Source organism: Manacus candei, unplaced genomic scaffold, assembly GCF_025592945.1.
Source record: "Manacus candei isolate 608988 ecotype Guabito, Panama unplaced genomic scaffold, ASM2559294v1 h1tg000028l, whole genome shotgun sequence".
Lineage (NCBI taxonomy): Eukaryota > Metazoa > Chordata > Aves > Passeriformes > Pipridae > Manacus > Manacus candei.
This window is the reverse complement of record NW_026138076.1, coordinates 32,066,671-32,079,987: the sequence shown is the minus strand read 5'-3', so window position 1 is coordinate 32,079,987 and position 13,317 is coordinate 32,066,671. Positions and strand designations below refer to the sequence as shown.

The 13,317-nt window shown below is 39.0% G+C and overlaps 1 protein-coding gene across 7 annotated transcripts in view; it reads left to right on the top strand.

Moving 5' to 3' along the window:
• The window catches only part of NPNT (nephronectin), a 52,535-nt gene extending 42,668 nt beyond the window's left edge, over positions 1–9,867 (top strand). For 6 of the 7 annotated variants that reach the window (XM_051789664.1, XM_051789662.1, XM_051789661.1 and 3 more), the window contains 4 exons: positions 182–277; positions 667–765; positions 4,329–4,585; positions 6,445–8,430. In XM_051789664.1, coding sequence (XP_051645624.1) covers positions 182–277; positions 667–765; positions 4,329–4,585; positions 6,445–6,540 — 548 coding nt within the window. In that variant the 3' untranslated portion in view covers positions 6,541–8,430. The other variant, XM_051789660.1, reaches the window with a different exon arrangement.
• Positions 9,868–13,317: the final 3,450 nt, after the last annotated feature.

Here is a 13,317-nt window from a genome sequence, read left to right as displayed (position 1 = left end):
TGCTCAGATAAATGTTATGACATAAATCATAAATCACATAGGCATAAAGCTTATGAGTCTTCATGTATAATATAATTAAATATATTGAAATCTTAAAGAAAAGCACAATGCCTAGAGCTGCTCTGCTGGTTTTTGTTAAAGTTAGTGACCTACTTCCTTATCTCGTTCATTTTTCTCACAGTTCCACGCCAGCCTGGAGTGAGCAATAATCTGTTAGAAATACTTGAAATTGAAAGAGGGATTACTGCCGATGAATTTGAAGCAAATGATGACCCAGGTAAAGAACATGTCTCCTATTCAGGGCCTAGGGTTTAGGATTTTCTGATTTCTTGGGGGTTGATACATTTTTACATGACTCTTACATCTTAAGCAGCTTGTTTTAACTACATGTTGTAAAAAGAAAAAAAAACCCAAACCACTGCCTATGTGAACCTTTATAATAAGTTTTATTTCCTAACAGATTTAGCACAAAAATAGTATGAAGTGTTAATAATAAAAGTGTCCTTTTTGTTGTTTTAGTATTTTTTCAGATTCTTTTTCTGGGGCTCCTTCTTCTACATTTAATTTTCATATTTACTTGCTAGTATCAGCCATATGGGAAATTAAAAACCAAAACAATCCAAACACTTCTTTTTTTTTTTGTGACCTCCTGCTCTGTTCTGCCAGGTGTGCTGGTACACAGCTGTAATTTTGATAGTGGACTGTGTGGATGGATCAAGGACAAAGATGATGACTTGCACTGGGAACCAGTGAGAGATGGGTCAGGTAAGTTGCCTGTGTGTGATCACTGTGTATGATTCTGCAGTTGCAGAACCACCCAGGCTTGAGGTTGATGACGATTCCTGCATTAGAACAAATTACAAAACTTCTGTTCCCTTTAGTTCCGGGATGTATTTCACACCCCTTCTGTGTATAAAAATCAAAATTGAGGATTCCCAGCAGGAAAGAGCAATTGAAAACTTGCACTTTTATCATAGCTGTTATCTTTAAAATAGGAATGTCTCTGAAGGAGTAGTAAATGTATTCAGCAAAAGTCTGTCTTTCTTAAAAGAATATGAAAGAACAAAAACATGAACTTGAGAACAACTTTTATTTATGGTGAAACCAAGCTTATTTTTCAAACTACCATGTTAACATAATTATTTCTCTATCACTAGCAAAATTATAGAAAGTGCTAGAAATAGTCTTTGTTCTGTTGCCAAATATAATGTTCTAGATTAACCTCTCAGTTTGATTTTATTGAATTTTACTCCAAGCCGCAGCAATCTGTATGTAGAAAAAATGTTAAGTAACTGGAACGCAGAGAAGTTAAATGCTCATATGTAGAGGCTTCTGAAGATGGGATTGTTTGAGACGGTAAAAAGTGACCTTACAAAGAACATTACAGAGGAGTGTGTACTAGCAGTTTTCAGAGTAGGAGAGAACTGGCATCTGCGCTGCTGGTCAGCTGAAGCAACAACCCTTCCCCTCACACACCTCTGCTGTCCCAGGAGAAGTGCACATCCACACTGCTGGAAGCTGCGTGTATTCTGTCCCCTCTTGACTTTACTGTATGGCACTGAGAGGTTGGCTGTCCTTGCCTGCGTACCCTTCCCCCAGCAGTGCTTGCCCCACGGTGCCGGGGATTAGACACACATCCCTGGCTCCCCGTAATGATGGGATTACTTCATACCCAGAAGAGCAGCCTTTGAAGTGCACAATGCTCACATTATGTGAGGGGATGGCAGACTGAGGAAGGAACCACGCTCTCAGGCGGTAAAATGTTATAGGTTAAGATGAGGGAGGGTGAGGGCACTGAGAGCCATTTTCCTTATGCACCACCTCGTCACGGATGTCTGTCCTTATGCTGCCATTGATGAGACAGTCATTTGTCACCGCAGCAGGTGACCTGGCACCTTTTCCAGGCTGTTTAGCTTGCAAAGTGGAAGTGCTGTCTTCACTTGCTGGGCAGGCCCCTTCCCCACACACAGGCATGCTCTAGTATTTTGGGTGCTCCTTACGACACTTCTAATGTTTTGTAAGTGACTCGGAGAGCAGAGCACCTTCCTCCTGTGGATGAGAAAACGTGTAACTGTCTCCTGCTTGCAGACTGGCATTTAAAAAATGATCACACGTAATTCATACCTTTTTTTTTTAAACAATGGTTTTAAAAGTGCTTTCTTTCTAAATCAGTCATTTAAAACATAGTAATTATCTGCACTCAAAAATTGCTGTTAATATATATTAAGTTCCAAAACTATGATTTTTAACTGGCTTTTTTGTCAGACTTCTCTCTTGTGTTGCTTTCCAGTAGTCAGGGACGAGCTCAGCTTTTTGTTTCCTGTGTATGTTCTGCTGCTGTTGACATAACCTGTTAAAACTAGTCCCTTGAAGTCACCCACCCACTCCCTCCTGTCTGGCATACCTTGTTGCAAGGATTTATTTTCACAGCTTGTTCCTGAGTGTTTGCTTTCACCTTTCAAAGTCTGCTATTTATTGGTTTATCAGAATCTGCATTTTAAAAGGTGCTGTGCTGAAGCCTTATAAGCTTATCTTGCATGCAGAAAATGCTGATTTGAGTGGACCTTTTCCTGCAGGGGCTTGTCTACAGCTACGTTGGCTTTGTGCTTACCTAAATCTGTTTCCTATTGATTGGATTCAGTCACAGTAACTATCTGAAACCAATGCAGTTAATGAGTCAAGTCAGTACTTTTATAGTGATATAATTGTATCTTCAACAAACAGGTACAGTTACTTAAACTCTATTATGCTTATTTTAGCAGTTAGTGACCTTGATGCAAAAACAATACTAAAAAAAAAAATCTGAAAGAATACCCACCAAAAGGCTTTAACAGATGCTGATCTAGGGGCCCAGACAGCAGCATAATACTTTGCTTTATTAAATCTCATTGAGACCAAAATACTTTAAAACCTATGTAGAAGTAGTGAATTGGAGACAAGATTGGCTTTCCTTTTAAGTGTGTGACAAGCCCTGGTTTAATTGTATTAAACCTCACAGCTTTTGAGGGAAATCATTGTGACTTTCACAGAAAAGCTTTTAAAAAGTACAGCTCAGGTTGAATAGTAGCAGGGAGACAATTTAAATAGAAAATAGTTTTTTATCCTATAATTGAGTGAAGACTGTGTATGTCAACAATGTTACAAACTCCCAATATTTCTACATCATCAGTTTCAGCTAAGGAGCCTAAATGCCACCTTTACCCTAAGTTCATTAAAACACTTGGATTTTTTGATTAAGTTCATTAAACTTGGATTTTTTATTAAAAAAAAATCTAAAATCTGATCTCATGAAAAAAAGTATTCTTAGGTTCACTGTAAGATAAGAATTCTTTTACTATTATTTTTTAAAAGTGAACCTTCCTCCATTTAGTAATTTCAGATTTTGAAGTTATCATCCACCTTGCAAAAGTTTTAATGAAAAGTGCAAAGAACAAATGCCGGTCTGGATTTCCTCCAAGATGTGAAGTCTCATTTAGTGCAGTTCTGAGTGCCAGTGTGAAGGGTGCCTTTTTTTTTATATTTAATGGATGTTGCCATATCTGAGATCCTCAGCTTCTCATGTTCCAAATGTTTTCTGCAAGGCACCTTTACTTCATACATGATCAGAGATAACGATAGGGTTTTGAATTAAGATGTTTGTTCACTGACAACTTCCCACTGTTAGAGTAGACTTCAGGGTTAACAGCCATGTTGAAATCATTACTTCTTCTAGTTTTCTGTATCTAATCCAGATCAGGAATTTATATTATGGTTAAATAAAAAACGCTATCCATGGTTGCAAATGGATATGCTTTGAGACTTAACCTGTTAACACAGCTCCCAAACAAAAGGAAAGGGACAGAATCATAGCTCAGTTATATGATAGCATTTATTCAGGCCTTTTCCTTCATCTATTCAAGAGCAAAACACTGCAGCTTGAAAGGTGCATAAATTCACATGGCGGCTTTAATGTCACTGTGGGTTTAAAATCATGCAGTCACCAAGGGGTTGTCAGAAATTTAGGAATACATGAAATTTTAGTTTTCAAGACAGGTATTATTTGCCTTGTCAAAAGGAATTAGATGGGCAACACCTAGCCAGGTACTAATGTAAAGAGAAGAGCAGCACTGTAAATCTTACCCTGCAGGGGGCAGATGCACCAATCTTGGTTCTATATGCCTTATTTAACACTCACTGGACCTTGTGGAGCCCTTTTTTATTATTTTTTTTAATGTTTTAATAACTGCTCTGCATTTGGTCCTGCAAGCTAGTAGCATTAAAAAAAAAAAAAAAAAAACCAAACACAACCCCCCCCCCAAAAAAACAACTAACTCTTTTTTCCACTGCAGGGGGACAATATCTTACCATCTCTGATCCCAAAGGCCAAGAAGGAAGAGCAGCACATCTTATTCTCCCCTTGGATCACATGGCTCAGGCCAGAGACTTGTGCCTGTCATTCAGGCATAAGGTGCCTGGACTGCATTCTGGTGCCCTCCAAGTCTTTGTAAGGAAAAATGGTGCTCACGGACCAGCTGTTTGGGGAAGAAATGGTGGCCATGGCTGGAGACAGACACACATAACTTTACGAGGACTAGGCATCAAGAGTGTAAGTACTGATGCTTGTGCTGCCTTTTGTTTTTTTGCATGAGAAGCTGAAGACACTTAAATGGCATAGCACTGGTTTGTTTGTCTTCTGCGTCCAATTTCAGTCTGTGTTTTACTACTTTGATCCCTGCCAGTGGAATCACATTAAGGATATGAGACTCATTGTGCATATTTTTCAATTAGTTTTATGCAAAAAAAAAAAGAAATCCCACCTACAGCAATAGGCTCATAGTACAGGTTATTTTGTGATTTCCTTGCACAGCCCATTTTAAGGGAATCACCATATGGGAAAGAGCAGCCTAATGGACAGAGCCTACCATACATAGACTTCAAAAAAGCCTGTATCAAGATTCCTCGTGAACAATGCTTTGAATAAGGCAGTGCCACAAGAAAGAAAGCATTGTCCTTTGTGTATTAGTGGTAACTGGCTAAACCAGGGGAAAGATATTCAAAATAAGTCGGTTTTGGTAATGCAGGGAGGTTACATGTGCAGTCACATGTGGTTTTATGCTCTTCAGCATACCTGCAGCTGATCTGACCAAGGAGGTAAATGATGACCTAACTATGCCCATAACACAAAATGTGCAATCAAAAGAAGATGTCTGAAGTGCCGTCGAGAAACTTTTAATACCTGGAAATCTTATGGGGATAAACAGATATCAAAAGCTCAGTGTTATTCTTCAACCTTTGCTTACCTTTGAAGGTAGTTTCTATTTCAGATCTGAAGAACTGGCTTGGGTGCTTCAGGGCCTGTTTTATTCTGACTTAGATATCAAGTGGTGTGAGAAGTTCACACATCATAATGTTCATGGTAGGAGCAGACTACGAGACACACACAGTATATAGTCCTAAAATTAATATTAAGCCTGTAATTACTACAGATAATTTTCTGAAAACTTTACCTCTGCAACAGTAACAAAGATACCTGAGTTTGTAAGTGAGTGTCAGACTGAGAGTATGGACATTTGTAACAGCTGAACAATATATTTGCCATATTCTTACCTTTTTATCTTGCTAAGTTTCACATTTCTGGCAGTATTAACTCTTTCCAGCTCAGTGATAACAGGAGACTCTTACAACATTTTGTTGTAGGCATCAAATAATTTCTAAGCCCTGGTCAGACACGCTGACCATATTAAACAATTCAGGCTTTGGAATCTACAGAAGGAGCACAGGTGACCAGTATGATTTATGGGAAGTGTTTCTTAAAGTCAGCTGGCCATTCTGAATATTTAATCTATGTTCCAGTCCTTTTAGTCAGGCTTTCTATGTGCTGAATTTCTTCTGCTCAGGCTAAATCTGGGCTGCTGATGATCTGTGTAAATCCACGCCCAAAGTTCTGCCACTATTTCACAAGGAACCAGTGCTTCATCATGAGACTGCAGGACCCAGAATTGGTTAAATAAAAGATGGATGTTTCTAGTTCCCACAACTAAGGTAGATGCAACATGCTTTAGCAATGGAAAGCTCCTCTTTTAGGCAGCATTTTTGAGAACACAGAGGATTTTACATGTTTCCATGAGGGACAGTAAAAACAGTGCAGAGATGATATGTGGAAAGCCCTCAAGATTCTCTTCTGTGGAAGTTCATCTCACCTCAGCAGATGGTCCCAATGGAGCAAATCTGTCCTGAGCTGCAGGTTCTTCACAAAGATCCTGCCAAAGAGAAGAAGGAAGAGGATCAAAAGTAGGAAAATGCAGCCATAATTCTAAGCAGAATAAATAGGCTTTTGTGAGTCAGTTATGATTGCCTGAGCTTTCTTAGGCTTTTGCTTCCTTATTGTTGAGGCTCTCTAAACCAATTATTTTTCAATTCAGTTCCCCCCCCACCCCCCTCAAAGTGTTCTATTTCTTTTCCTAGGTTATTTTCAAAGGAGAGAAAGGGAAAGGAAGAACTGGGGATATTGGGCTAGATGATGTGATCTTGAGGAGAGGACGCTGCTCTGAAGAGCATTAGCAAAGACAATGGACCAGCACAGTCATCTCCTCTAGCCCTTCTTATGGAATTCCTACCAAGCTTTGAAACAGAACTGCATGAATAAGAAGAAAAAGTGGGAGAGCAACAACTTCTTAGTGGTCTTCCAAGTGCAATCTCATGGAAACTTCACTTAAATACACGGAGAGCACCTCCCTGGATTCAGGATATTCAGTCTTAGGCTGGTTCTTTCTATTAATCTTTACCCTTAAATCATAGTTTCTATGTAATAACTTTATCCCCTATTAAGTCTGGTGAGTGTTCACAGAAAGAGCACTCATGAAAAAGGGAGAATTAATTACAAATGGTGGCAAAAGAAAGCTCCAGCTCAAAGTTTAAGTGTTAACTGACAATCATTGTCTTCCCATAGTGCTACTCTTTCAATGATTAGATTGATGTAGCTTGAGTCACACTGGATCAGTGAAAGCCTGGACCTGAACTGTGGCTTACTGCCACTGACTTTTGAAGAAGGGTTTGCTTTATATCAAATAGCATTAATTTTGCTGTTGCATCTGTATTAACAAAAACCAGTTATATAGAGTAGGCATTGCATCCTGTAATATTGCTACTGCCGTGTTTTGTGTATATGTGTATGGTTAACATATTTATGTTTTTAATATTTACAGACTCTAGTTCCAAGGTATTTGGCAGCTGTACTTTCTTATTGTACAAGACAGGAGTTCAGCATAGTCTTCAATACCACTGGTCATGCCAAGTTACCAGTCAGTTAATGGTGCTCATTGAAAAACGCTGGTGCAGTTTTTCATCTTGTAATGCCCTGAAGGCAAAAGACCAAACACTCACCTGATATAAACTGGCATCTGATAATGGTGTACAAGCTGCATCTAGCTCAGATGCAAGGCTCTCAGTCCTGCAAGAATCTCCAGGTTCAGTTGAAGACTGAGCAGCCAGGAGAAGATGAACTTGGATCTTGTAAGGTGGAGCCTGTTGACACCACCAGGAATGTTCCCTTCCCACAGGTGGCACAAGCCTACACATAAGCAAAAAGGGCAGCTGCATTAGCACTGTACAAACAATTCAGACCGTGAAATGCCTTGAGTGATCTTTGTCAAATGTCCATATTCCATCCAATCTTCTGTATATAATAAACATTTTATCCTTTAGAACTAGAACAACTATTAGCTCTAGTTGGAAATAAGTATTTATCAAAACTTTGGATTAATTTTTTAGTTATGTATCGTGCACATGGTGTGCAGTTTCCCAGGGAATTCTTTTGTTTGGTTTGGGATTTTCTAAATTGGCATCATCATAATCACTGCTAACAATTCTAAATTTGACGAAGTAATTGTAACATTTAAGAAAATTATAAGAGTGGTAAAATGTCATTAGTGGTGCAGCCTTAAAGCTTCAAAATGTATATATAGAAAAAATAGGTCTCAGATCTTTTGAATATTTAAATACAGTGTAAAATAAATGTCAGCTGCACACCATGTTATAAAACCATCATTAAAAAAATACATGTAAAGTCTCACACAAAGTCCACAGAGATAAAATTGCAAAACCATTAGATGTCATATTAGGCGTTTCTGATGAAGTACCACTTTGGAAATACTTTTCCCACTTCTCCCCTAGGACAAAGCACAGTGTGTATAGCAGAAATGTACATGACCAAACAGAGAGTCTCCTGCAAAACTGTACCAGCAAACATTTTGAAAAGGAAAAAACCCAAGGCATTTGTAAACATTAAATTTTAAACTATTTTGCTTCAAATATGATCATGATATTTTTTTCTCTTATATTACTTTGTGATATGTCAGAAATATTTGTGAATAGTTAAAATACCTTGTCTTTATTTTAAAGTAATCAGTAAAGGAGACTGTTACTTGCTACTAATTGGAAATCTTGTTTTCATTTTTAGGTTGAAATTCTCATTTTCATTGCAGTGAAATGAACCAAAAGATGATAATACAACCAAAGTGAAATAGGTCTTGTTAACAGATTTAAAAATCAAAATACATTTCACTATCATATGATGAGAGAATTATATGTATTATTCAAAAGGAAGAATGACAGTTTTCAACCTAACTTTTTTAAAGAGAAGTTTCACAGGTAATTTAAGAGATTCTGCTTCATTTTACAAGAAGCAGCTCTCATAGTTCTCACATTACTGAACTTGTACAAACTGTTATATTCCTTGGAATCTAAGAAGATTAACACAGTTTAGTCTGGTTCATGTGTAGTGGATGAAGATGGTCTTTACCACATCTTCACACATTACTACATCTTTCTGAGATTAAGATTCCCTGGTTAAAATAGAAACCTATCTCCTATCTATGCAACACTGTCAGAGTTTTTTGCCCCTTTTACAAATGGTACCTAGAACCCAGAATCTGAATTAATTCAGAAAGTAGGCACAAATAAGGTATCTGAGACTTGGAGGTCAAAACCTTGGTTTTACTGTAGTTGCAGATTACAATAACCACCCTAATAAGAGTCAGATAATCATGGGAAGACAAACCTTAGCAGCAGAATGTTGTTGACATCATCCTGCTCTGTTCTCATGAAGAAAAGGTGCCACAGTAGCACCTGCCTCCAACCCATGGACCAGCTCTCTCTATATACACATACCCTATTAGAGGTTATTTCTCCCTGCAGATGAGGCACTGTAATTGTCAGAAACATTGCTAAAATTATAGACTTTGGATCAAGCTATGCATTGTGACAGTCACCTTGAAATCTGTTCATTCTGCATTTAAAGATATGCAACAAGATAAACTACAGCTATCAGCCTTTAAAATTTGAATTCTGAATGTAAGACATATAGAGTTATTAATTAGCAAGTGAGGCCCAGTTAAATCTTATGCAATTTTTATTTATATAGATCTATATCTCAAACAAAAAAAATCAGAGTTTTCCTGGCAGTTAAAATACTTTCTTACCTGCTATTTTATCCCGATGTCTTATAGTCGCACAATGTTTTATGACATTTCAGATTGTTGACATAAATTAAAAAAAAAAGAAGAATTTGAATGATGTATTGGTGTAAACCTGCAACTTTAGAAATAATATGATATATTTTAGTGGTAAATTTCAGGAGTGGTTTGAAAGATCACAGAAATCTCCTCAAGATCTGAAAGTTAATGCATACTCAGACCTCATCTACTGCATCAAACTGACCTAGCAATACATGAAGAAATGCATTTGGAATATCTATAATGCTCCATTTGTTTGAGAGGAAGATGCCAACAGACTAAAGACCATCAGGGACCACAAAGACAACTATAACAGTACAGACTGAAGCACCTCTAGAGTTCAGAAACCATCTTGGTGTGGGTTTTCAGAACTATACAACCAAAATGAATCAAATCACATTCCAGCTGGTCTGCTCTTACCAATTCTCCTTGTGCACTTGTGTGACCTCTTCCAAAACCTGGTCCTTTGATTTGAAATAAATTGTCCTCTGGACAGTGTTCTATGCTGATTGCTCTAAGCTGACATGGCTTATTTGGGGGGGGGGGGAAGTGGGTTATATTTTATTTACCTCTTGTCTGTAAATTGAAAAACAGCCTGGATAACATTACTGGATTACAGGATAGTTGATCCAATTACTTGGATGCGAGTGCTTCTTGGACTGTGGGTTCATGTTAGGTTGCCTTTTTTCTTCTAAGAAATCTCTAGTTTAACAGCAGAGAGCCAGATGGGATATCATGCTTCCATGTGCTTGATATATGTCAAAAGCATAGATTTATGCCTCAATTTCTTAATAACATGTCAAACAACAGAGCAAATTGGACCTGAATTTTCTGGATAAAGACAGAAATAATTCCCAGCTCTACAGATCAGGCACTTCATCATTATTTTTCCTCAGTTTGCTTCCCAAGATATGCTCAGAATTAACTAATCTTCTGTTTAAGAAATGTTTAAGCTCATTCTGTACATATGGTCAAATTTTTGCCACTTCACTGTTTTTCTGCAATCCAGCTGTTAAAGATCTCCCCAGGATTCAGGAACAAGCCTCCACTGCCACAAAACGACTCTGCTATGGGTATCGCAGACACCACATCCAAAGGGGCCATCTCCACAGCATCTCTATATTCTACATGTTCTAAGTGGGGAACTCATGTATGATGGCATATACTCTGTGCACACACATGCATATCATGCCCAATAGGCTGAGGCCTGTATTAAGTGTTTGAGCGAGGAAGCCAAGATGTATCTGGCACACAGGATAAGGATGCTTCTCTCTATGATACAGCCAAATCCTGCCTTCCTCTGACCATGAGTTACTGCAGCACATTTCCAGTAACTTTTGTTAACCACCTAATTTATGACTTTTTACCTCCTGTTCAGGTGGTGAGGTCCTCTGTCACATTTTTCTCCCAAGTTTTTCCTTGCCATGCATTTCAACAGCCCATGTTCTTATTTCAGACTCTCATCCTGAATAGTTTTTATGTTTATTTTGGGTGTGGCAAACACCTGGAAAGACAAAGTACAGCATGTACTCAGAGAATGATTTTACTGCATTTGTATGCAACACAAGCACTAAAGTTTGAGATTGACACTCACAAGACTTTCAGGAAGACACCATCATTGCTCTGATACCACTGCTGACCCAGCAGAAGGGAGGGACCACATCATCCTTGCCTTTTGCCCCTGCCCCTGCTTTAGGTCAAAAACTTGGAAGAAATGGACTCAGCAGAGTTTGACCCCCGTTTAGGATGGTTCAAGACAGAATTCCCCTACGTATGAAGCGGGATTACTGTGGCATGCATGCGCTCCAGTTCCGTACCAGCATCTTGGAACCACAAAGAACAGAAAAAAAAGCCTTTCAATGAAAATTGACTTTGAAACAACAAAAGGACTGGGTGTGTATCTTAGTGAGTGCCCATCTTTCTCCTCTCCAAGGAAGCTGGTAATGTTAAGCTTCCATAGACAGTGCAAAACCACTTTTTGGGTTTAGTGGTATAGTCATGTAATATTGCACTTGGTTTAAGAAAGATTCTCCTTTCAAAATGGTTTGGTTTGTAATAACATCAACTTCTACAGAAATTAATTCTCCTTGAACTCCACGGAGGCCACCATTTTAGCAGTTAAACATTCCTGAGATGGTCCTCTGGCCCTGAGGTTAGATAGCACATAATACCTGTATCCATGCAGACACTCCTGCTCGAAACGCTGCACAGTCCACTCCTAAAGCACATTTTTCTCAGATCCTATGTCTCAGGTTGTCACACAGCTGCTCCACAGCGGGTCTGCCAAAAAAGAAACCACTGCAACTTAAAGTGTGTTTTTATATGATTTTGTTCACAGATGAGCACAATAATAGCAGAAGTGCTGAGAGAAAAAAAGATAAGCAGCCAAAAGTATACCCTGGTAACATATATATATATATAACATATATAACCATAGGTAACATATCAAAGGCAACTGGGTGGTCCCTAATGAGTGCAATTCTCTTCATTTTTCTCTTAAGTTTTGTCAGAGATATCACCTGTGCTACTAAAGACATTGGGCAAACTCAAACTTTCATGTCCCCTGATGAAAGTAAGGAGCTTTTCCTTCCCTGGCATGGAAGTCTGCTTCTTTCCTAATGAGAGACCCTCAACAGAGAAACCCATTCAGAACCACCCTCTGCACTAGCTGCTCCAACCAAAATCCCCTGCGTACTGCAAGTAGGTCCTAATGCACAGGTAGCAAACTGCACAAAAAAATCCCCAAATAGGGCAATATCCTGAGCATGTGGCAAACAGATCCAAACTATGACCCTTGAAGAGGCAACTACAGGTAAAACTACAGGAGCACAAATGGGGAATGCAAGCAATCCTGCAACTCATCAGAACGCAATTGCAAAACAACTGGACTCCATTTCTGGCCCTGAAATGCACTGACAAAAACTGGTGAGTTTTCCAACAGCCAGTCTGCCTGGAACACCCTGGGAACACAGCATCTCTAAACCACATGAGGCTGCCAACAGCAACTACAAGGTAATCCTGCAGCATGCAAAATAATACATGTGGGGGATTTTCAAACCTCGCTATTAAAAACATCCTTGGAATGATGACTCTGTCCTGACATTCAATACAGGCAACCCATGCTTCCCATTTCAGTGGCAATGACTCCTTTGGGGAAGAGAAACATCTTGCACTCATAAGTGAACTGAACAGAGCTGCAGCAGGACAGGCACAGGCTGCTGCAGTGGTATCAGGCTTTGCCCACTGGCCTTTCAGTCAAGGAGTGAGACTGCCTGTGAGCTCCTTGAATACATTCAAGGGATAGTGTGTGCACCTCTCCACACCACTATTAATACTGTGGTAAGTAAGGTGAGTAAACTCACCCATGTGATAGGTAAGAGAAGTGAGCAAATGCTTATATTGTGCACGCAGATGTAGGCAAACACCATTTACCTGAACTTACTCACATATCCCACTGCTATGCACTGTCCTCTTGATACACACCCACAGCAGTCTCGGGTCTATGAGCTTAACCTGCAATAGCAGCTAGTTAAAAGCAGCAATACAATTAAAAGCTTCCATTAAGCAGCATTATTGAAGAGGAGAAACTTACAAGCAAATTTAATTTGTCTTTAACTTCCAGAAGCTTGGACCTCTGACTTGGTCCTTTTGCCACCACCACAGTCAGGCAACACACTTCAGACCTCTCTGTTCTTGGCTTCTGTGGCACAGGATCAGGCCCTTCATTAATACCATAAAAAACACCTTGCTTCTGATTGAAATGAATCCTCTAAGCTGCTCACACAAATGCATCTGACATTCTCTCCTGAAGGAACTGTGGAACAGG